General features: G+C 37.0%; 1 protein-coding gene across 2 annotated transcripts in view; it reads left to right on the forward strand.

Moving 5' to 3' along the window:
• Positions 1 to 11: 11 nt before the first annotated feature.
• Positions 12 to 25,210, forward strand: part of Adgrb3 (adhesion G protein-coupled receptor B3) — a 705,185-nt gene continuing 679,986 nt past the window's right edge. For both annotated transcript variants that reach the window (XM_005404463.2, XM_005404464.2), the window contains exons 1-2: positions 12 to 223; positions 2,833 to 3,604. In XM_005404463.2, coding sequence (XP_005404520.1) covers positions 2,848 to 3,604 — 757 coding nt within the window. In that variant the 5' untranslated portion in view covers positions 12 to 223; positions 2,833 to 2,847. The remainder of the gene's footprint in view (positions 224 to 2,832; positions 3,605 to 25,210) is intronic.

Here is a 25,210-nt window from a genome sequence, read left to right on the forward strand (position 1 = left end):
GGACCCGCGCGCCCCGCTCCGGCGCCCCGCGACCCCGCCGCCGCTTTTTCTTCCCCCTTCTTCTGGGTCTGCGCGCGCTTCCGAGTGATCCCCCCGGTCCCGAAGCGGAGCCGAGGAAGATGGGCAGCGGCGGTCGGGGGCGAAGGCGCGTCTCTCCGTGGCTGTCGCTGGCTCGCGAGCCGCTGCTGGTGTAGAGCGAGATCCCCCAGCTCCGGAGGGCAAGGTAAGGGCCGGCGCCTCGGCTCCCCCGGGCGGCCGCGAAGTTGGAGAAGTGCGGCGTGCGGGGCTGTGCCGGGGCGGAGGGAGCCCCCGCGGGCGCGCAGAAGGGCCGCCGCGGGCGGCCGCGAAGTTGGAGAAGTGCGGCGTGCGGGGCTGTGCCGGGGCGGAGGGAGCCCCCGCGGGCGCGCAGAGGGCCGCCCGGGGCGGGCGGGCGGGGTGATTTTCAGGGGAGGGGGCGCATTGTAGCTTCAAAGGAAGTTGAGCCGAGGAGTAGGCTTTGGGTCTTCTGTTGGGGGAAAAGCAAAATCAGTGGAGTGATGGCGCCGTCTAGGTTCGACTCAAGTGTCACCCAGAAAAATCAGTTTTGAGAATAGCTAAACTCAGTGCCCCCGGAGACAGATAAATGCATAAATGCAAAATCCTTGAGACCTCGGCGGCCAGCCCTTAAATCCACCCCCCATTCTTTCTGCAAGAGGGAAATACAGTTTAAACGGGCCCTGCAGTCCCAGTTGAGGGGGGGTTCTTTTTTTTATTATTTTTTAGAACGAACAAGACTGTGCACCAAGGCTGATTAAAAAGAAGGAGCGTTGTACGAAGGGAAGGGTGCTTTCCTGAGCAGGCGTGCAAGGGAAACCAGAGCTCTTGCCTCACTCTTTCTGATCATTGATGAGCACAGCATTGCAGACATGCACTGTCAAATAAATGGAAGCAAAAGTGCCGATTCCGTAAGGAAAAGATATATGACCTCTTTCGAGCTCCTGATTATGAAATGAAGCCCCCTTTCATGGATAGAATTCCTGATTTAGACACTTATTGTCACATTGGCTCTCGACGCCTACACTTTATCCCGAAGAATGCTGCGCAGACCTGCATTGCCTACAAAGTGCTACAGCAGGAAAAAAAAGAAAAAACAGAAAAGAAAAAAAAAATGAAATGAATTCCAGCATTTCCTACAACTTTCCCCGTTTTTTAACCTCTTAGAGCCCGTTGACTTTGTTTTCTCCACGAGCAAAGGCATTACTCATTAAGTTAGGTGCTTGTAACGGAGAACACTGTCCTGATAGTCCTAGCAGTTCTAGTGTTATTTTAAACTGCTGCTAGGTAGAGATTTAGGCTGGGAGCTGTTTTTTGCCTATACTATGACAGAGAATTTGAATTATAGCCTGTAAAATGCAGATTTATGTCCAGGGACTTCAGTCAGTGGGTTTGGAGTGCATGCGTGGATGTGTTATGCAATGGGAGGGAAGGTTTTATCCTTCGCTTCAGACAGGACCCAGGGAGAGAAGGCAGAACTCTTCACTGTCTTCATGTCTGTCTGTCTGTCTGTTCTCACAGCAGTGGAAGAGACCGCAACCTAAAGTTTAATTTTACAATTAACTCGGTGTCACTTTTATCGGCTCAAAGGCTAAACAAACAAACAAAAAAAGCAGTGTCATTTATCTAACGAATAACTTCACCTAGGTTAAAGCTGAAAAATAATCAAGTTATTTTTGGATAGCAACTTGCAGAGGTAAATGTAATCAGGGGCTACTTTATTATGCAAGACCAAAGTACACATAAATTTAAAAGAAGAGCAGAGCTTTGGAACTGTATTTGTGAGGGAACAATTCAATAATTAAAATCCACTAGGGAAGAAAATACTGTCTTTCGTCTACCCTCTGTAAATCTTAAATTATAGTAGAGAACTTTAGATAAAATAACCCTGATTTCAAAAATTAAAATAAAAAGACTACAGCCAGGTCAATTACTGCAGTTCTGGGATTTTTCTCAGACAGCCTTTGGATATAGATACTAATACAGTGATGCACTTTATAGACCCCAAGAGGGCATTGCTCATTGAAATGACTGCCTCCAAGCCTGGTTCTCAGCAGGGATGCTGATCGCCATGAGAACTCTTCCCTGTCTCTCTACCCACCAAGTCCTTTCCCAGAGCATGGTTTTAAAATTCTGTCCATCCACATGAACGCCCATGTTTTTGCAAAGGAATTTCCCTTCAGTTCCTATGGTGGCCCTGCAAAGGCAAGAAGGGGCGTTTGGGAGACGATGTTCCATCTGGAACAAATTAACATTTGTGCTTTTAAAATCATGACTATGATTTATCATAATTACTTTTCCCATTTAAGAGAAAACAAATAATGTGGTGACAGCTGCTCCCAGATTATCAGATTAGATTTTGTGCGATGCTGTTTACTGCAGGCAGAGGACTGAGGGAGAGAAATGGTTGTGGGGATTGATTAAAAATGTTTCAACAATTAACCTTCGGGTTCTGATGTTTAAAAACCCCACGTTTTACCTCTTCACTCGATAGATTGATAACGGAAGTGAAAGAGATCCTGGCGGGTAATTTAGTACATTCCTATTAATCTATTAAATGTTATTTTTTTAAATTGAATGTTGAGAATTGGACCATTGTGAGCGGCCACGTGAGGGCGCTGTTCACACAGCAACAGATAATTTTTCCGGCATTATAAAATAAAAATTACCTGCCCTTCTTTTAAAAAGGGTTTTTCTACTGAAATCTTGAAAACAGCTGGCTGTCGTACGGGGAGCAGTTTAGTTTTTCGATGCGCGTAGACTCCGGCTTGCATTTTACTGTTGTTGCCGTTTTTACAGGCCAAATGACATAGGATGAAGGCTGTGCGTAACCTGCTGATTTATATATTTTCCACCTATCTCCTGGTTATGTTTGGATTTAATGCTGCCCAAGACTTCTGGTGTTCAACTTTGGTGAAGGGAGTCATTTATGGATCGTATTCTGTAAGTGAAATGTTTCCCAAAAACTTTACAAACTGCACTTGGACGCTGGAAAATCCAGATCCAACCAAATATAGCATTTACCTGAAATTTTCCAAAAAGGACCTTAGCTGCTCTAACTTTTCCCTCCTGGCTTATCAGTTTGATCATTTTTCCCATGAGAAAATAAAGGATCTTTTAAGAAAGAATCATTCTATCATGCAACTCTGCAATGCCAAGAATGCTTTTGTTTTTCTACAGTATGATAAAAATTTTATTCAGATACGTCGGGTGTTTCCAACTGATTTCCCAGGATTACAGAGAAAAGGGGAAGAAGATCAGAAATCTTTTTTTGAGTTTTTGGTGTTGAACAAGGTGAGCCCGAGCCAGTTTGGTTGCCACGTATTATGCACTTGGCTGGAGAGCTGCTTGAAATCAGAAAATGGGAGAACAGAATCATGTGGGATCATGTATACGAAGTGCACCTGCCCTCAGCATTTGGGAGACTGGGGCCTCGATGATCAGTCCCTGGTTTTGTTAAATAATGTCGTGTTACCCCTGAACGAGCAGACCGAGGGCTGTCTGACCCAGGAGCTGCAAACCACTCAAGTCTGCAACCTTACCCGGGAGGCCAGACGACCACCCAAAGAAGGTAAGCACCCAGAGGAGAGGGGAGGAGGGTGCCGGGTGGAGGCGGTGGGCTGCAGTTGGGATGTGCTGCTGTTTCACTCCCCAGACCTTGTGATTGATTGCTCCTGTAGCCTGGCATCTTGGGTTCCTCGGATTTGTGATGTGTGCCAACAAGGGTGTCTTAAGCTAGCTTGGGCTTTGAAGAACTTCAAGCTGGGGAGGTGAGCACAGGATAGCTCTGCAGAGTGCCACGGAAGTGCGGGTAAAGCATTCAGCAGGAAAGAGCTGCAGAAATGAGAAGCCAGTTTGACCTGGGGGCTGGGGACAAGGGAGAGGGTCCTTTATTTAGACCGCAGCCTCTTGGGAGACCTACGCATCCCACCTGTGAAGTAGATTTGTAGACTTCTCTCTTCTTTCTCCCCCAGCACAGCACACGGCCCTTAATTCCTTTCCCCTCCGCCCCCTAGCCTGTCACTCCCCTGTTGGACTTGAGGGCTGTCACGTGGTAACCATCGGTATGAAGCCTTTTTGGACCAAGTGACTTCTTGACCTCTAAAGACAGGAGCGCCCCCTTTTCTAGGCTCCACTTTCACTCTTTGGTGGGTCAGTAGCAGCACCCTGGCAGCCAAATTTGGGGTTTTCTGGGTCAAGTCACCTTGACAGGGAATTCAGAGGGAAGGGGGCAGAGTGAAAACACAGACTGATCCTGTAAGGCTCCATCTGCCTCTTGCAAGTGTTTTTTTGCTGTCTTTTTGGTTCCTGTTGATAGGCACAGGGGGAGAGGGATCATCTCAGAGGTGAGCTAGCTGGAAAAAAGCACTATGCAACGGAAATGCAGAGGAAAAATAAAGTACTGGGGTGATTTGTAGCTTTCACCCAATCCCGGGTGGGGAAGGCGATCAGAAGATTTGAGATCGTGGACTGTGTTTCATAATGCAAGAAGGGGTGACATATTTTAAGAAAATGACTTTACTGTTTGGAAGGTTAATGGTTGTGTTCCATTCATTTGTGGAAAGAGCTGATACATATTCGTTCTTGCTCCCGGCCCTGCAACCAGCCAGTGTGTTGATTTCTTATGCAGGAAATGTTTTCTGATCGCCACAAAGATCCCAGTCTGTGGAAAGGGACAGCCAAGCTCCAGTCCCTCTTTCCTTCCCTTCCCCCAACAGAAGTTGTCTTTGTGGCCAATATAAAATTGACACGTTGTTGGAGGATTTTCTTTAAGGGGAGCCAAGGCTTTGTAAGGGGGCGTGGGCGGGGGAAAGAGAGGAGTCTCTAACTGGCTTCATGCAGATTCTCTGCTGGTGTGATTTGGGGGATGGGAATTGTGGACGCTTAACGGCAAAGGGGAAAAGACCTGTTAGAAAAGAGATACAGGCTCCTGCGAAAGCGAGAAATGTGAAAACCTTTTCAGATTTCTCCAGTTCAGTGTTTCCCTAACAGCTGTGACTGAGGAAAAACAAAGTAGTTTTAAATTACAGGAGTTCTTTTCTCTAGTAAAAATCCCAGAGAAGCACTTGCAACTGCAGGGATGGTATTTAACACCATTTAAAACTAATTAGTGTCCCCTAGAATAAGAATCTACAGTACACACGGAAAATGTGATGTTACAAGCGGGCTAATACAACAATTGACATCAGCAACTTGGGTGGGTTTTTTTTTTTTTTTTGGTTGGTTTCTTTTATTGTTTTAATAAAATTTAAACATGTTTCTTCTAAGTTAAAATTCTCTTATCAGATGGACTGCAGATGGCAGTGGGAAGTGAACTCAGTTTTAATGCCCTTCCTTATGGAAGAAAGCAAGAGACCAACTCAAAGATGTATGCACATTAGGCAAGATTTTTCAGAGAATTTGCTGGTCACGATCATGAGAGGAAGGTTAAGGTGGTCTGGGATTTAGAGAAGGTGTGCTAGATGGCCGTTGTAAGTGAATAAGAGTGATGTTTTCAGACATTAGATGTATATAAATCATGTGGGATAATGTATGTTTTTTGTGACTAACCAGCTGTCAAAATGTGAAGGGAATATCTTCATTGACAAAAAAAATATCACATTAAAATTACTATAATGGTAGAGTTGATCTAAGAAGTTTCTGTAATAGGGAAATTATGCTGTACCAGTGAAATGGCACAGCCTACATTGTCTGAATTCTGATTTTTTGCTGTTTAATTGTTTAGTTAATGTGAGATAGGGAAGAATAAGTAGTACCTGGTGACATGATAGCATGTACTGCACTTACAGGCAATATAATTATTTACAGGGTTCCTTAACTCATTCAAAGAGTATTTCTTTAGCTATGATAAATTGTAGGAAAGGAATGTGAAAAATCAAGACTCTTATTTAGTCAAATTTATGCCAAGTATCTTAAATCTTAAATATTTGACATAAATGAAGTATCAAATATTATGAAAGAATTATTTGATATCATTTCAAATAAACTACCATGTAATGACTTCCCTAGGGCTTGAGGTTAATAATTATATATAATTGTGCTGCTCATGTATAATTTGATTCAGTTTCATCTCTTTTAGAATCTGGCTCCTCAAGTGAGGTGTAAAATTTTTTGTCTACATTTTATATTATGTGCGGGTTGATACTTTCTGTGGAAAAATGTTCAAACTATCCTTTACATCATCAAGAGATTAAATGCAGGTTTTGACTTCCATTTTATGCGTTTGATAAGTGTTAACTAAGAAGATGTTGAATAGAAACATTTTCCACCAGCATTGCATCATAGAAATTTAACAGGAGAGTCTGCACACTTAGTAGACACAACTCCACATTGTTTTGTGTGATACTGAGGGGATGTAAATGTTGAATACTGTGAATGTATCTATTGGAATCACACAGTCAAATGCAGTGAAAATGAGGAGAAAATGGATTCTCAAGAATGGAATGTCTACTCCAAAAGAAGATTTCTACTACTGTGTTCTTTAACAATACATGCATAAACTGAGGAGTTTCCCAGCCACATAGTAGCAAGAAGAAAAGTATTTTTTAATGAAACCAACAGTTACAAAATACAATATATGGTGCCTCATACAATATTGAACTTTAGTACATTGAAGGATTTTCTTAAGATAATATTTGACATAATTGGGATTGATACCTGCTTACAGAAACTTAGCTATTTATTATTTATTTATTTAATTTTTTTTGGTACTGGGAATCAAAGTCAGGACCTCATGCTTGCCAGGCAGGTGTGATTCCCCTGAGCTATATTCCTGGCCCAGAAACTTAGCTATTATCCTCCCAGTTTTTATGTGAAATGGTGAAAGCAAAGTAAGTTTGAAAAATCTGAAGCATTCTTAAAAGTAATGATGTCATAGTTCAGTTTTTATAGCCCTGTCTACATAAAGTAGATATAATAACTTTTTAAAGAAAATTCAAATAACATTTGTATTTACCTGGTTTTCACATGCAGGTGTGGGCATAGACTGGCATTTATTCAACAAATCATCTCCAGTTTGCCTGAAGGCTTTATTATACTTCTGTGGCCTTTTCCATGAAAGATGATTTTGGACTATGGAGCTAAGATAGAAAATGTGGCATAAGATTTTATGCCTTATCGTTTCATTTAAAGTAAAAGAATTACAATTGCTTGAACAGAAAAATTCCACACCAGGATATCTAAATCATAGAAGAAGTCTTAATGGAATTTTTTTCCCTACTATCATCAATGGTTCTACTTATATGCAAGGAAATCAAGATCCCTGTATAGATTCCAGGAATGCTGAACACACTCATTTGTCCTGCTATGCTGCCCCTGAGAATCCTTGATGTTCTGCCACTCAAGGGAAGTCTCACTATGTGCCTGTGAAAACTATAGCTTGTGTGTGTGTGTGTGTGTGTGTGTGTGTGTGTGTGTGTGTGTTTTCAGTTTTAGGCACATTTGTAATGTTGAGGAATTTTCATCACTATGACGTTGTTCTCTTTCTACTTTTGGCCTGTGTATCTTCCATTACTTTGTGAGCTGCCTTTCCCCCTCTTCTTGATACTCCTTTGTGCTTGCTTCCTTTTGAAATGACTGCCATGGTCCCGTACTCCTCATTAGAGACTGAGAATACACTCAGTCTGTTTTTCCTTGAGGAAGCAGAGCCTGGGAGTTTGCCCTGCCTTTTTTTCTAGCTTCACAGCCATTGGCACACACTGCAGTTTTCTTCTAGCATGTATCACATTGCAGTGTGCTTTTCCCCTCTCTATTTTCATCTCTGTCCACTAACTTCTCAGAGTCAAAACACTGGGACTTTGCAAGTCTATGGCATTCTAAACAGGGCTTTGGTAACTACTGGTTGGAATGAATACTAAATGAACAAAACCAAATCTCAACAGGAAAGATAGCCTGTTGGTTATAGTCAGATAAAAATACATAATTTTAGAAAACTACGCACCTCTTACTTCCTCTTTATTTCATTTCTAACACTATTAATGTATTGCCAATGACAATTCCTGATCTCAGAGTTTTCTTCAGTAACATTTTTAAAAGAACGAAAAATAAGATCATAGGGAAATAACCTTAATATATATCTAGTTAGAATATTAATGATAAATACAACTTGTTATAGATGACCATTTAGGAACACAGTGATACAAAAAATTTGCTAATTTCTGTCATTTCTCTCTCTCTGTCCTGACCCTTGCATTACTTGTATAGTAATAGCATTTCTGAAATCCTCTCTTCCAGAGTTTAAGTGTGGTTGTGTGCACGTGACACATGGGTGCACACCTGTGTCAGTATGTGTTTCTGTTGGATTTTAATCATAGCTGTGGGTAAACAGTACAGGTTAGTTTTCTCCCAACATGGAGATAAGAATTTTATTTCATTTGGAAAGCAGCTTCATGCATACTTTTATTTGCTTCCTTTTCTAAAAGAAGCAATTATATTGTTAAATCAATTTTTTGTGATAGGTACTTTTATCAAATTGAGTTTTCTTTAGAATCATTCTAGACTATATTCCCTATAAAAGTCACCCACCACTCAGTTAGAAATTAGCATTCATTAAAAAGTAAGATTTTCTTCCTTTTTAAAAAGAATTTCTGCTGGGTTTTCAGATCATGGAGCTGAAAGAACTGTATTTTGACTGTCCTTTTCATAATACTATGTTACTCTTTACAACTGGTTTAGTTTCAGATTTGTAATGCGTACTAATGCTTTTTGTCAGGGTATAGGTAAAGGAGGAAATGACGTCAAATAAGGAAAGAAAACCACTAATCAAATTAATGGCTTGAGATATTTTACTTCTTATCCGTGACTGGAAATTTCTTCTCCACTTGATTAGCTAATAAGAAATTAGAGAAGTATGAAAAATTTCTAGGTGTGTTACATCACTGACTGCATCTAGAAAAGTATAAAAGGAAAGGATCTGCATTACACTTGAATGCCTAGAATGACTCAGCCACCTGGTAGCACCTTTGACAAGTGATGCAGCTTGTCTGTGAGAAGCTGGACTAGTACTCACAATTGCGCAATATCCCATGAAGTGAGGCTGGGTATTGTCTCACACATTGCTCAGATAGTATCGGAGCCTTTGTCAGTATCAGTTTCGTCTCAAACCTCCTCCTCTGTCCTTTGATAGATCAAAATAACTTCTGGTTGAAAACTCACATTACATTTCACATATTTTATCTTCTTACAGTTTTCTTACGACATGTTTAACTGTGTAAGTTGTACATCATAAAATAATCCAGACATGATGACATAGGTCTAGGGTAGAAAAATTAACAAAAAATTATTGAGCTGAGTTCATGCAGAGCTTCACTTTTTTTTTTTTTTTTTTTTTATTGGTATCAGGAATCAAACTCAGGACCTTGCGCTTGCCAGGCAGGCGCTGATGCCACTGAACTATATCCCTGGCCCCAGTTGTAGTTTTTTTTTTGGTTTTTCTCCGGTACCGGGAACCAAACTCACGACCTTGCGCTTGCCAGGCAGGCGCTTTACCGCTGAGCTAAATCCCCAGCCCCCCCAGTTGTTGTTTTAACCATGTAACTCATCTTCTACCTACAAGATGGGTCTTCATCTTACTTTTCCTTTTTTGCTTTTGGATGAGAAAGAACATCAAAGGAAAGAAGTGACTTTACTCATCATGCGATGCTACCTAGGGTTGGGCCTGCAAAGTTTTGAGAACCATTTGCAGTCTTGCTTTAATGTGCAAGAGTGTGTGTGCATGAGTGTAGAAGAATTAATGCCATTGGTTTAAACTCTTTCTTTGGTGTATTCATTGTTACACAGTCATTTCTTTAGGGATTAAGAGTCTACTGAGTACTTTGCCTTGATGTGTTGTACATGAAATTTTTTATTAATGAGTGTAAACTGGACAACCAGAAAAGAGAATTTGTGTTGGAAATTTTAAGAAAGTTTTCCATTATTTTTCCATAAATATTGTTGAGAATCTGAATAATGAAAAAAATTTAAGGAATGCTGTTGATCGTGAACTAGTTTAGTGTAGAAGGTGTACTAGTTCTCCAATATTATAAATAGTAGGTCCACAATTCCAAGTGAAACTCTCTTCCAACATATGCACTGTAGGTGAATTAAATCTTCACTGAGACATTTCCATTAGCTTTTAAACTGCTGATAATATTTCCTTGTGAAGCATTAATTTATTCAGATGTATGCTTTACACTTGCAACAGTTGTGTGGTATTTAGTGTATCTTGTTGACTTTATCAAATCTTCTAGGTTTTGTTATTCTATATTAATAAAAAGATTCTTCAAATCAGTGTCATTTTTGAAACGTTGTTTTTCTTCTTATTCATTGGCTGTAAACTATATCCTTGGTAATCAGTGATATAGATTGTCATTTAATTATTTGAAATTGCCTATGAAGTGGGGCACTTAACAAAGGATGATTAAGCCTCATGATTGTGTATATATTTTGCATTCGGTTTTAGAAAGGCAGCTTTTCTAGATCTCCATGTTGATGGAAGCATGCCTAATACATCAAATAGATCAAACTAGTGGGGTGTGAGAGTCATTCCATGCCTGGGAAGCTGTACTTTGGATATCATTACTGATAAGCGGTGAAGCTATTTAAACTAAATTGTTTCCAAGTATTTTAATCTTTGCTACATTACACCAAATGGAGATTATGTTTTGAGATTATTTTGAAAAAGATTTTCTTGAAATGCTAGTCTTTAGTCCTCCATTTTGGAAAAAAAATTAACTTTGCTGGGATTTCTTTTCCTGCATTGTGACCAGTTGTGACAGATGAGCTTGACCCAAGACCCTCCCAGGGCTTACATATTCAGATAGTGAAAGCACACAAAATTGTTTGTCAATACTCATTTGACGATTCTGATACTTTCTTAAAGCACAATTACAAATACCATGTGTAAGACTCCGTAAGATATCACTTATTCTATGTTCACTTTTCAGCCACGATCCAGAAATTGTACTGACTTGCAAAGTGTGACTTAGTTACCTGTCTATTAAAGCTGTGAATGTATTTTTGTTTTTCACAGAAAGTACAGCAGGTAGCAATGGGCAGTAAACTGATTGGTATACAGCAGTTTACCTCAAAATCGATTTGCTTGAAAAGGTTTCTTTCCGGAAGTCACAAATATTTGTTGATGCGCGTTTCCCCCAAAGCCAACTGCTTATGGGAGATTCATTGTGCTTGGAACGTACTGTAAAATATGAATGTAAAATGGCTCTTGCTTGGAATTTACCATATTAAATGAGATAATTTACCTGATAACCTCATCCTGCATTAGTATTTTCCAATTATTTCATCAAAATATCAAGTTTATTTGGGGACTGAGAGTTGTTTGGGGCAGTAGAACAAATATGGGCATGGGAATGGCATTCAAACACTGATAGAACCAGATTACAGTGTTTAGTATGCAACTTATATGTGTATTGTAAAAGATATGAAGGAAATTGTGGATTCAACCAGAGAAGGCTATGTCCATGAAATTATTTTTTAATTTGAGGTATTTTAGGTGAGAGCAACATCACAGAAAAGTGTGTTTTCTGCATAATAGGAACCTGCTGAGTTTCTACTGGCTGATTTTCAAAAAATTGATAAACTTTAAAAATTAATTTTTGTTCTTGCATATCTAAAAAGTGTTCCCAGTTAAACACACTTTAAAAAGAGAATCTTCATCTTTATATCACCCTTCAGAAAATAAAGAAGTGAAACATTTCATAAATTAAAAATCTATAATAAAACTGACACTTGGGAAATGCCTTCCAGTTTGCAAAGCTCTGTTGCACATATTGTTTTGTGTGGGCAATGACAGTATGAGGCACATTTTATTTATCCCACTAACATGTGTCTATCAAGCAGAATGCCCTAAAGCCCATGCTGTTCAGTTTAAAAAAAAAAAAAATGCTATAGTTCTTTTCAAATGAAAACATGAGATGTTGAGGTTTTCTCTTTCTGATTTTACAGCACTTGAATCTGAATCATAAACTGTCAGATTTATAAGGAACTTTCAACATTGTCTAGTCCCAATCTTAACTGATTCATAGGACGTCAATCTTCAAATACGTATTTGGACATTACCTCATATGAACACAACTCTTTTCAGAATTTACATTCAAAGATATTTCATTAATGCAAAAGAAGAGCAAACACTTGATAGATGTATTTGATAAATCTAGTCTTTTCTTTAATCACCAGGTGTCCAACCAGGATAATACTCAGTGTAAACTTTGTTATACTCTTTAATGCAAACTAGTCTACAAATTAGAGGTTTCATTCACTAGATTGTTGTTTTGTTATATATTGTTTAAATAAATGAGATGTAGGCCTCAAAAGAAAGTTGAGTTTTTTGCTCTAAGCTTATTTTATTTAAAGAGTACTGTGTTCAATTTCAGTCTGTGTAGATTGTATGAGGGGAAATGTGTTTTGGAGAAATAGTGTATTACATTTCATGGTTTCCTGCTACCCCAGGCAGTGGCCAATGAGGGTGGGAGAGCAGGCAAGCCACGCTGTCTGTCCCTCTGGGCTCCTCCCTATGGATTGCTCTTGCTGACTGCTGTCCATCATGGATTTGCAGAGCCATGACCAAGCTTCTGTTTAAGAAGCTCCCCCGCTTATGCTGTTCTTCAGACCCGTGTGGAGTAGTGGCTGCCCATGGTTTCTAGCCTTGGTGCTGAAATAACACAGCCTGTGCCTTGCATTCTGCTCTCCTTATGGCAATAAAGGACACCACCCATTTCTTCCTGCAACCTTGCCTGAGACAGAGGTGTATAGGGATATTAGTGAGGTGATTTCTGATCACTTGTGAGATTGATCTGAAACCAGTGTCCCAAATTTTCACCCTATCATTTAATGTGTTAAAGATCTTAGAGGATAATTTACCCCTTTAGAGATCAGCACATAGACAAGTTGAATTGAATAGAGCAGTTAATAATTATAATAATAGTAATTTAAAGAATTAGTCAAAATTAAAATCAGTTGATCACTTTTTTATTTTAAAGAGAATAAAAATAATAAAATTACAAACGATACAGAACTTCAGAAAACAAGATGGTAGGAATTCAACAATGGTTTGTTATATTGCATACTGCTGTCTTCAAAGTTGTTGTGCAGATTACCAGATGTAGACATGTAAAATTGGTCAAAAAATTAAGCATTAACTGTTCCTTTCAACAAACCAATGGAAATTAGTAGTATTGATCACTTTTTTAGCTTAATTGAAGTATGTTTTTAGTTACTCCCAACTTAATATTTAAACTTCTTTGAGATTTAGCTCTCCAAAAGATTTTTCTATATTTGTTGGTTTATCAGTTGTCTAGCTTCATATACATCATATACAATTTTTAAAATGTTAACGTGAGACTGGAACCCCTGCACTTCCCTGGACATTCAAAGAAATATTTGTGTGACTGGCAAGAAAAAGCAAGTAACTTCTGGGCTCCCAAGTAAAACATAAAAGTATCGAACAGATGAAGATTTATGTCTAATTTTATATCATTATCCAAATGGAAGCATAAAATGACAATAGAATTTCACTTGCTAATTTATATTTTATTTTGCTTGTTGTTACTATCGCTCTAAAAGAAAAACACACGCAGAAGCACTTGGAACTTTCATTCTTTGTTTCACTCTGAAGAAGGATCAAGGTAGCTAAATTTCCCTTTCGTAAGAAAATTACATTTTTTAAAACCTTTTCTTTGTGTTTACCCATTTGTTGCCTTTTATATCCAAAAATGAAGGGGCTGGGGATTTAGCTCAGCGGCACAGCACCTGCCTGAAAAGCGCAGCGTCATGAGTTCGATTCCCAGTACTTAATATATCCAAAAATGAGCTTGGGAGGAAAAGATCAGCCAGAAAAACTAAAAAAAAAACAAAAACAAAAACTGACCTTTTTCTTGACTTATTCTGAAACATAGCATTATGATGGTTTCGAATTGGCAATACATAACAGATGTTCAGTATATACTGGTGTTTTGAAAATATTTCTTCTTATATTTCCCATGCACTGTAATTGTGCTGTAGAAAAAAGGACCATTGGGAAGACAAATATCTATTTACTTTATATAATGTTTCCAACAAAAGTCTGGCATCCTTTCAAAGAGCTACTTCTGCATAGTAGACACAGAAATCCCAGTTTATTTTGGCTTCCCAGAGAGGTTAGCTGCTTTACAGAGATATCAGCCCGTGGTCAGCTTTCTTTGGCTGATTTATAGTTTCATAACTTAAAAGACAAATGGTGTGTATTCTTAAGTTACGACTAAGAAATTAAGTAATTGCCTGGCCCTTTTCATTTTTTCAGTAAGCTTTACTTTCAAATATCATGACTTAAACAGCTGCAGAGCACCATCCTGTGACTCGCACAGAATGAGCACCTTTTAATAACTTAGCTTGTAGTATATTAAAATTCTACTCTATGTTGGCTTCTTTCCCTTTAGTGGTTTCCTCGGAATTTTCTGATGATCATATTTTGGTGTTCAGTTGGCTACAAAGATTATAAATGGGTTCCAGGCATAATAAATATTAAATGTGCCTGTCTGTGGGCTCTGAATTCTGAGACCACAGAAACCGCAAAACTGGAAGAATGGGAACTCAGGAGCAGAGGAGAAGTTGATCCATTACACAGTAAGAACAGATTTAGGCCAAAGAAATAAGTGAACAGGAGGCTATGAAATAATGCCCCCTGAGCCATGGAACCTTTATTTTCCTCTCTGTCAGGAGAGCCAATATGTAAGTTTTCAAAATTTAAAATAAATTTTAAAAGACCTGTTCTGTTTGAAGTGGTCGGCATGCCGAGAGCTTAGCCTAATCGGTTCTTCCTGTGTTGGGTCTGAGAGGCAACTGCTTACAAAGAACTGTAAATCGTGACATGGTGACTACTGTTGTAGTCTTTCTTTAAGAAACTATTTGTTTTCAGTATTATGATTGCCGAGTACATGTTAGAACTGTTGTTTTTGCTGTGTTTTGCTCTGAACAAATTTCATGATTTGTCTAGGAACTGCGGCCCACATAGCTGTGCTGGCGTTTCCTCCATGCCCTGCTCCTCCTCACCTAACGGGATCCCTAGGTTTGCCTGGCTCTCACCCTCCATGGTGCTTCTCAGATGTCTTTGCCTCTTCCCTAGCAACATGCCTCAGTCCTCTGTCCCATTACGATATTGCCTCCTGAGGGTGGCCCTTGCTGTCTCTTTCCGGGCTTCAAGGCATCTGTTTTTGCTTGTCAGGATCTTCTGCAGTGAAGCCATGCAAGTTCTAGGCCAGATGTGAACTTTACTCTGTCACATTTGTCAGAAAAGAGCTATGTTTGTAACCTCTGTCTGCACCTGTCACGCAGACATTTTCTTCTGAACACATCCAGAGCCAGCTTGTCCTGATCCCGTGTGGGTCACAAGGGAACCCCCATAGCTCTCCATTTTTCAGGATCTTTAACTCCAGACCTCTTCGAACTTGTGATCTCAGAGAAAAACACTCCTGTAAGCTAGCTTATTCTAAGCAAATCTTTTGCCTGCATTCTATTTTTCCTAGATTAGCACAAACACTCATTTAGAATCATTTTAACTCTTTGCTAATCAGCTCTATTTTTAAAGCTTTATGATTGCATTACATGGGGGTTATATCCATTCTGTCTCTTTCATTTATTGTTTTGTTAATCCTCAGTAGCTCATTTGCAAACACCAAACTTCTTGGAATTAAAAAGATATATATTAAGCCAATGAAAGTTATTTTTAATTCTCCTGGAATTAAAATACCTACTGTGGATACTGACAACTGAAGATGCCTTACCAAAACAGCAGAGAGCTTATTCCAGTTGGTATTCCATAGACATACGTGAATAATGGATGTGTCCTTAATGCTGTTCTCCAAATAGTTTCAAGACTTGTATCATCCTGGGTACGATATGTAGGAATTGTGTTCATGCCCACTAATGTTTCCCTTGGGTCATGTGAGTAACTGTCCAATGAGTGGCAAGCGAAAGTGACATCGCTTCCTTCTGAGCTGTCTGATTTCATTGTTAGCGTGGGGCTACTGAGCTTTCTTTATTCCTGGCATGCACACCTGTAGCTGAGAGAGGGGCTCCTTTGTTAGCCTGAGCTGTTGAATGGGTATGCTGAGAAAGACCCTCTCGCTAAACCCTCTGTCAATCTGTGGTAGCCACTGAATGTAAGCAAGGAATAATTTTCCTGTTTGGAATGATTCAGGATATTTTTGGGGGGGATATCATAGCTTAACTTATCCTGTTAGATATTCATCAAATGTTCTTGTGTTAGTCTAGTTAAACTTAATAATAAAATCACCACCAGATCTTGAGGTTATAATGGAGCATTCTTTCAACATTTATTTAGAAAGTAACTTAAAGTTTTCTATATTTTAAAACCAAAATTAGCAAGTAGGTACTGTGGTCTTTTATTAAGTCACGATTATTACCGAAGTGGAAGACTTTCATCCTAGCAAGGTAGTTCTTACTGAAAGGTAAGCTTTGTTGTCCTCTTTCTGCCTACCACCCTTTTCCATTTCTACCTTTCTTCTTTTCTTCCTCCTTTTTTTGCCCAGTCTTGCTTCCCTGATTTCCTCCTTTATTCCTTTACTTTAATACACTATGATTTATAAACATGATTTTAGAGACTGTGATTTATAAACATCTATAGATTAGATGTTGAAATAATTTTCACAGAATTTGTTATCAATATACAGGTATTCTTTTGTAAACAAATATCTCTCTAGTAGTTCCTGGGGAGCTTGTAATCACTGAGTAAGTGTTGCTTCACTAATCTTAACAATTTTCTTGTGAGGTTAATTATGAAGGAATAATTAACCTCCTCTTTGAGTAGGTGGGCTTTTGTCAGAAAAGTATTCTTACCTCGCCTGAGAGGCAGGAGGGATAAAGCAGGCTGCTGTGCCCTTTAAACAAACCTCTGCCCTACTGATTGGGGAGGGAACGGTTCTTCCCACCATTAGTGTGCTGGCAGGCTTTGTTCTTGGGAGGGGCGTGCCTTCCATTTATTTTCCTGCTTTTCCTATTCTCAAGAAGTTTAGGTTATCATGTGCCCATTAATTACAGCAACACACTCCAGGAGTCAAGGAAGAGCACAGGGCCATTGAGCAAATGAGAAATTAAAAGAGAAAACAAATTCTTTCTGTTTTTCTTATGTGCTCTGAAGAAAAGTCAAGGATGGAGTGAACTGTCTGTTAAGTTTCTGCAGGTACATATGAGAAGTGACACATGCACTGGCACAAGCACAACCACACATATGCAGGGACACATTTGCATGACTACATTGCATAAAATATGTTACATATGTAGAGAGTGTTCAAAGGTAAACGTTTTTCAATAGCTTGAGAATATTACCTATTAAACTGCAGATACTAACTACTAAATATACATTACACAATGTATATCTCCTAGTCTTAGGAGAAGACTATAGGAATGCAAAAATAAAAATGTTTTTTGCTATAGAAGCCTTAAACTTCAAGTTGATTTCTTTGAAAATTCATTTGAAGTCTTTTCAATAAATGTATCCAGAGCACTGTTCTGTGTATCTTCTTAGATATAAGAAACTAAAGTTTTACTGAGGATTTAAGAATAAATTATTTGCCAAATAGATTTCTAAAAGGAGAAACAAGTATCAGTTTGAACAAAAGATCAATTTGCTCTTATATTTTGAAAGAAGTTGCATATATAATATATAACAAACCAGTCCCAAATTCTCTTTAATCATTGATTATTACTGAGGAACTTTATTATGTACTGGATTTGACATACCCCACAGCTAGAAATTCAGTTTTAGGTTTTAGATATTTTTTATGGAAGTTAGTTTAATGGAAGACAGAAACTGCTGTAGGTCACATGTCTTCATGGTTATGTTACAGTTCCTAGGTTCAAATCCCAGTTCGTCCATGTTCAGTTCTGTGGCCTTCAGAGTATCACACACCTCTCTAAACTGCAGCAACCTGCCCTAGCTGTAAAGGGTAATGATTTTCGTGAGAGAATGTGGAGATTGAACGAGGTAATTCATGTGAGATACTTTGGCCACACACACACAGGGTACATCACACAAGTTTTGTTTTATAATAAAAGTAATTATTTAATAGACCTCCAAGAGATTAAAATATCCCCTTACTTGTTCAGTCTACAGAAACTCCTTTTTTTTTTGTTCTTACCTCCGTCCAAATACTTTCATTCTTGAGAATAACAGTACCAGTTAAATTACCATATTTATGCTGTTTACTTCCCCTTTAAGAAGTGAACCATTTTCACATCACTTTTCCTTCCAAAGTGAACTTGTCAGTGATATTTTGGCCAACTAAGCAACTTCATCTTCTGGGTATTTTCTCTGGTCAATATGGACATCCTGTTGGGCTGCACCATTGGTGGCGAACCTGCGGTGCATATGTTTTTTTTTTAAGCAAAAGATTTTAACATACGAGTTGGTTTTTTTGAAACTAAAATTCATATTCAGGTTTACTTTATGGTAAATGGGTGAGCTTGGGGTTATAGTTTGGACATTCCTCTCTTAAGGGTTCACTGTCAGTGGCTCTAGATCTTTCTTGATAATGTTAATATTTAAATGGACTTATATTGCTAAAAATGTTAAAAATCTGTATTCTGATTTTTTTCCCTAAGGATTAGTATACATGTTAACTTGAAGCAAACTGTCGTTTATGTCTTTATGTGCTAGGAACTTATTTTTTCTTCTAAGCAGACTCACTTTTCTTTGAAAAATATTTGCCTGCTGCCTCCTTTTTAACATTTGTTTTTAGGCTTAATGTAGGAAAACGGCAATACAATAGAAATCAATTTTCTGAAAGTTTATTCTTTTTTAATTTTAATTTTGTAAAACTTTTACTTTTAGGTATTACAAACAAAAGACTTAGATATATGATATTAGTTTTTTAACTTTTGAAAGTCCTTTATATTTATAAGAGTTCTTGAATTAGAAGATTAACCCTTTGCCTTCTGGGTGAGATTTTGCCCATTGCTACCTGAATAACTTTGGAAAAGTCACTTGTTTGTAACTCATGAGAAGTAAAATGAGTAATGCACATGAAAACCACGTAGAAAATATAGAGTGGTATAAAAAACGTTGTCAGTATTATTATTGCCAACATAAATTGTAAAGCTGATGACAGTTGTTAAGAGTAGTTCAGTGGCATATACATCCCTGGACAACACTGGTTCTATCCTGTGATGCTTGATATCACAAATTTTGAATGGTTTGCTGGGCTTGATTGACATCCTTAAACTTCTTTGTTTGTGGCTGAAGAAGCTTTGATTTCTTTTGTTTTTGTTTTCTGTACTAATGGAAATATTAAGAATTTGGAGTTATTAATGAAACATTTTAGAATTTCATTTCCTCCCCTTCCTTCCACTAGCTTTGTGATCTGTGCTAATTTTGCACAATAATTTCTTAATCTGTAGAGATCATATTGGTTAAATTTTTTAAATATTTAATTTAAACAAAAAATGCCTAAAATTAATGCATGAATGATGTGAATTGAGTAGTTCTCTTAGTTCTTTTTCTTTTTCTTTTTTTTTAAGTACTCCAAAACTTAAGTTTTGGGCTGCCCACAAGAAAGGAAGTATGACGACTTCTTCCATTTTACTCACTTTCAATTTCATCATCTGTAGATGAACATCAGAAATTCAGTGAATCACTTCATAGTAAGCTTCTTTTCTTACATCAATTAGAAAAGCATCTTAAAAATAAATAGATCGTTTCTTTTCTTTTGTTCCTTCAGTCAGTTATTAGTATTAGAGACAATGAGTGTAGATGAGCCATGGAAAATTTGTCTTAAGTGGGCCTGGAGAAACTGTTACTTTTACAGAACCATTTATTTTCTTCAGGAGGAAAAGGCTACATATAAATAAGCATGAATCTGTTTGTTATATCAATAAATTAAAATTGAATATGTTAATCATTAAGGAATATAGTTTGAGTAAATTACAAACAGACTAAAATATGGAAGGATGTGGAGTGAATTTCTTGATTTCACAGAGTGTTTTATATCATTTCTGAGAAGACCATAAATAGGAATCCATTCTATTCAGCTTGTAAGTTAGTATTTTAGTGCCAGCTGTGCTGTTGTTTGAGTAGGATTACTCAGCAAATTTAGTACAGTACATAAAGAATACAACTGCCTATAACTTTACATTTAAAATACTCAACTTTTGAAATGTTGATATATATATAATCACTTGGAAACATTTTTTTAAAAGTCATTCAGTTTGGAAACTTTGAAAGGTGAAAGGATAATAGACATATAATCAGATTTTTAAAACAGATCTTTTGTAATCCAGGCATATCAGTATAACATATTTATATCAACTAATTACAGCTTTGTACAACTGGCTTTGCACAAATTATCCCCTGTGTAATAAACTTTTATGTTGAACTGGCATCTGTGAGGCATATCTACTTTAGTAATCTACTAACAGAAATTTGCCTTGTACGCTAGCTCTTTTAAAGAGATGCCAAATAGGGGCAAAAACAAATTAACAGAACTTACAATTTTTATTTATTTACCTTTGTATTACATATTCACAATACCAGTGAACCTCTTCCTATATGTCCAGTATAATTTTAGTTGTTACTTGTTTTAGTCTTTCTGACGAGCCCATCAGGTAGCCATTACAACCTTCCTGTTCTACATGAAATACCCATACACTAGCTCAGGCAGCACATGTACCAGATGAAATACCTGGGACCCAGAGAGATTAAGTGCTTTGCCCAATGTTATGTCAAGAAAGGGCAAAGTTGAGTCTGAGTACATGCTTTTATCCCTTTCTGTATGCCACCGCTGTGAAAAGATAGAAAAAATCTAATATTTTTACATAATTCAGAAAGTACTCAGCCAGTACAGTCACTTATAACTATGTTTTAAACTGTGGTAAAGTTTTATTGAAATGTGTTACTGCTCCTTCCAATTTTTAGTGTTTCCCAAGTTGTAGGCTGCCTGTATCCTCAGTATTAATGGTGCATCTTCTTTACCCAATACAGTTGTTCTTTCTTCCATTTCACTTCTCCCAGGAAATTTCCAAGTGATTAAAATTGGGGTATTGATTTTTACTCTGCTGTAAGACATGCAAGCTTGTGAAATACCTTTTACTTACCAATACCAGTTTTAAAAATAGTTACATTTTCCATTAATGTAAATACTCATTTAGCTATAAATGTCATCTATTTTTAATATATTGTTGTGAAAAATTATGAATACCTTGGGTTACAGGGGCATAGATGTTAAATTCTTTGCAGTTTAATTGCTTTGAACTTCACTTAGCACCACATTAACGCAACTAGGTACTTAATCTTTTCTGTAATTATGATTATAGAAGATCAAAATAAAGCTAGAATTATAATTATCTTCTCTTGTATAAGTTAATTATTTTAAGTTGATAAGGCATCATTTATAATAGACACAAATAGCATCCAGTTAGATTAAGCATCTCTGATACCAGAAGATTCAAGATATATATAAAAAGAAAAAGAGGTGAAAAGTTCATTCCTTAATTCAAAGAATATTTTGTTTAATTTTTGTCTTTAAAATAATTTGTCAAATTTTATTTTAAATTCTCAACCTCTATTTGCCTGTTCATTGAAAATAATTTTCTGTTAGGACAAAATACAAATTCCTGATCTCTTCTTACTAAAATAATTATCTGTGGAATTTTCTTAGTTGAAGTAACAATTATTGAGCATTAAGCTGATACAAATGTAACTTTTTAATAGTAGTGATTCAGGGATGGAGGTATAGCCCAGCAGCACAAGTGCCTGCCTGTCAAGTTCAAGCACAAGGTCCTGAGTTTGATTCCTGGTACTGAAAAAAAAAATAGTGATTCAGTATCTTATCGATGTGTTTCTTGAGAAGAAGTAATCAAAGCCTTAAGTTTTCTTCTTAAAAGGAACCCCTTCATTTCTTTCAAGAAGGATTCAGAGTCTTTATCAACCACTACTGATGAGAACCATTCTAGATGAAATATCTAGAATTTAAAGTAATATAACTTTAAAATTATTTTCTGACATAAGTCAAGACATTTATGGTTTTGCTTAAGTTTTCTTCATTTATTGTACACCTTTTGAATGTTTTCTCGGATACATACTAGCATGCATATGTGTTCTCCTGTAAGTAAATTTTTACTGATTTTACTCTGTAGTACCTTATAAACATGACATTATATACAACATAAACAAATATATGTAAAACGCATTTATTGTGTTCATATATGTACTCTGCCACAATACTAATTATTTTCACAATTTATCATTGCAAAAGTTACTGTATTTGAATTACTTATTTGAGTTCTTATATCCATGCTAATTATGTAAAAGGATTTTAGGTACGTGATTAAAAATATTCTAAAATTTGCATAGTTTAACAGATTAAGAAAAATACTTTAGAAAAGCATTCCATGGCAATTTACTTGTTTTGAACATCTGGTTAACATCTGGAGTAAGGAACGTTAACACAGCAGTAACCATCTTTCACACTGATCCCCCTGCACACACAAACGCTAGGAAGGATTAACTACTATTAATTCTTGCTTTCTTTTGCCATAGGGATTTGCTTGTAAAAAGAGAAGAAGAGTTGAGAATTCTTAACTGTAGAATATCCATTGAAATTTATATGCAAAATATGAGTAACTTTGATTAATAACAGATTTCAACTTAATTAATATAAATTCCAAAAGAAAGATAGCTCTAACAGTTGACACAGATAGTTATGGTAAAATCTCTTTATAATTAATATGAGCACACTTAGGCAATAAGTAATGTTACAGTAATAGGCCTTAGCATATTGGGCCGAATCTTAATACTAAAATCTCACACTTTAAAGATCTTTAATATATTTGATAGATTTCAAAGTTTATAATATACAATATATAAAAATATCAATGGTATACAGTACTATAACTTACATTTTATGCATCAATTCTATCATTTTCATTTATGTTAATAAGTTTGGAATGCTTTCAGTTAAAATGGTAAATGAACTTGTATGCTCGGTTCCCAACAAAAATCAGTTAATTTCCTAATTTAATTTGAAAATAAATAAACATCATAAGCTCAGTTACCTGCGTAGGAAACACCACAAATTGATGATGTGGATTGTCCTTTCAAGTTACAAATTATTCAAAGTCAGTTAAATTAATAGTCTAACCTTTTAAAACCTTGCTCTCATATCTCAATTTCTATGTTTGTAGAGCATATTTAAGCTTTATAAGCTTGAAACTTTTGTGAAGTAAACCATGACAGACTTCTTTTAAAATTTCTAATAGCTAGCCAAATGCTTCAGTAACATAGAAGAGATATTGTCTTATAATTACTCTTATATGCTAATTCTGTTTTTTAAAGGGCTTATCAGGGAAAGCATTGAGCTCTAACTTGAATTTCTTCACGTCAGCACAAAGTTAATTTAGGTCATGCTGTGTTAAAATAGTTGTAGCATATGTATAAATAATTTATATAGGATAAAATCGATACATGTTTGAAAGGAAATCAGAGTTCTTAGTGTTTTCTTTCTTTTTAGTCTAAGATTATTTTATAAAAATACACATGATGCCTGTACACAGAAGTTTGAAAATAATTACTAAAATATAATGGTATGAATATTTACCATGACATAACTGTAGCCATCTTGAACCACAGTTGGTATGATTGCTCCTGAGTAACCCTTATCAGGTTTTTATAAGCAGTGATCAAAAACTTTGGTAAATATTTAAATTACAAAATATTACAGTAGGATACAGATCGCCATTAATTCCTTTCAAAATACTCCCCCACTTCCCACACACTTGCCCCTTTCAAAAGCAGTTCTGGGAGTCATCTTTGTGAATGTCTGCAATTTTGCTGGCGTGGCTGTCTTGATGTCGTAAGTCAGTTCAAACCACTTACCTTACATAGTTGGTTTGGCTTTGAGGCAGGGCCAGAAGTTGCATGGTGCCAGATTTGGTGAATGAGACGGATGAGAACACACTGTAACGTTTTTTTCCCATCCTATGTCTGTGGCATGGTGCTGGATGGCAGCATTTACTGTATTTTTGAGCATGCCTTGAAAAGGTACTCACAAAAGAAGACTTCCAGAACTGTTTCTGAAAGTGACAAGAACTACAGAATAAGTGTGTTCGAAGTGAGGGAGAGTGTTTTGAGAGGAGTTAATGGCAGTGTGCCTTTTACTGTAATAAAATTTTAGACTGTAATATTCACTGTATATTTTGATCCCCCTTTGTATTATTTCAACATAGTATAAATAGGTGAAAAAATAGCGTGGAATGTAAAGCTTTGTCACTCGGTCCTGCAGCTGTCTGAGTCTGGAATGTGCTGACACTTTCTACATTATTGAGATAAAGCAGGTACATTCTGGTTTGGAAGAGGTCACTTTTGTCCTAATCGCTTTATAAGCCTTCTACCTCTACTCCATTTCACAGGCATCCACTGGTCCTGCTAACTAATACCACGTATCATCATTAAGTCTCAACAAATCCTGGGTCTGCCTACCTTTTTCTTTAGTCTCACAGTACCTTGTGGCCGTTTCTTATACACTAGGACTGAGGAGATCCAGAACATATGACTTTGAGGCTGATATGGTATACTGTGAGTTCAGTGATTTTATAAACAAAAAAGGTTTTTTTGACACTTCGTTTTCTAAGAAGTACCAGTAGTTATGGAAAGCAAGTATTTACTCATACAGTGTCTTCTTGGCCTTAAAGTCACAACCATGGAATATAAATAGTGAATATATTTTAACATGGACCCAAACAAGAGCATTTAAGTTTTTTCATACTATTTTTGGGAGGGAGAGATCACCATCGGTGATATTATGGCCATGTTCATTTGGATTTAGACAGGGATTTCAGAGTTCAAAATTATAACGTAAACAAGTAAAATAGCTTTTAACAGAGGTTATAAAAGAAAATGGTCCTGGACTATTCTTGAATGGTGTATGCATTGGACTGAAAGAAGAATTGGCTCATGTAGACTTGGCTGGAACAGATCCAAAAGGTCTTCAACTAGGTTAAATGCTTTAAATTTTAATCTAATGGTAGGGTTGAATTTTATAAGGAATTTGTTTTGACAGTAGGAAGATGGCGAAAGTCATCATGAGAAGTCCAGATGAAGTTCAGATGAATTGAGTTAAACTGTTTGAAAGGACAATAGTGAACCAGTGATGGGATTTCTGTAGAAATCCACAATTAATGAGTATTAAAGAGTATT

The sequence above is a fragment of the Chinchilla lanigera genome, unplaced genomic scaffold (genome assembly GCF_000276665.1).
Source record: "Chinchilla lanigera isolate Chin_1 unplaced genomic scaffold, ChiLan1.0 scaffold00087, whole genome shotgun sequence".
Taxonomy (NCBI): Eukaryota; Metazoa; Chordata; class Mammalia; order Rodentia; family Chinchillidae; genus Chinchilla; species Chinchilla lanigera.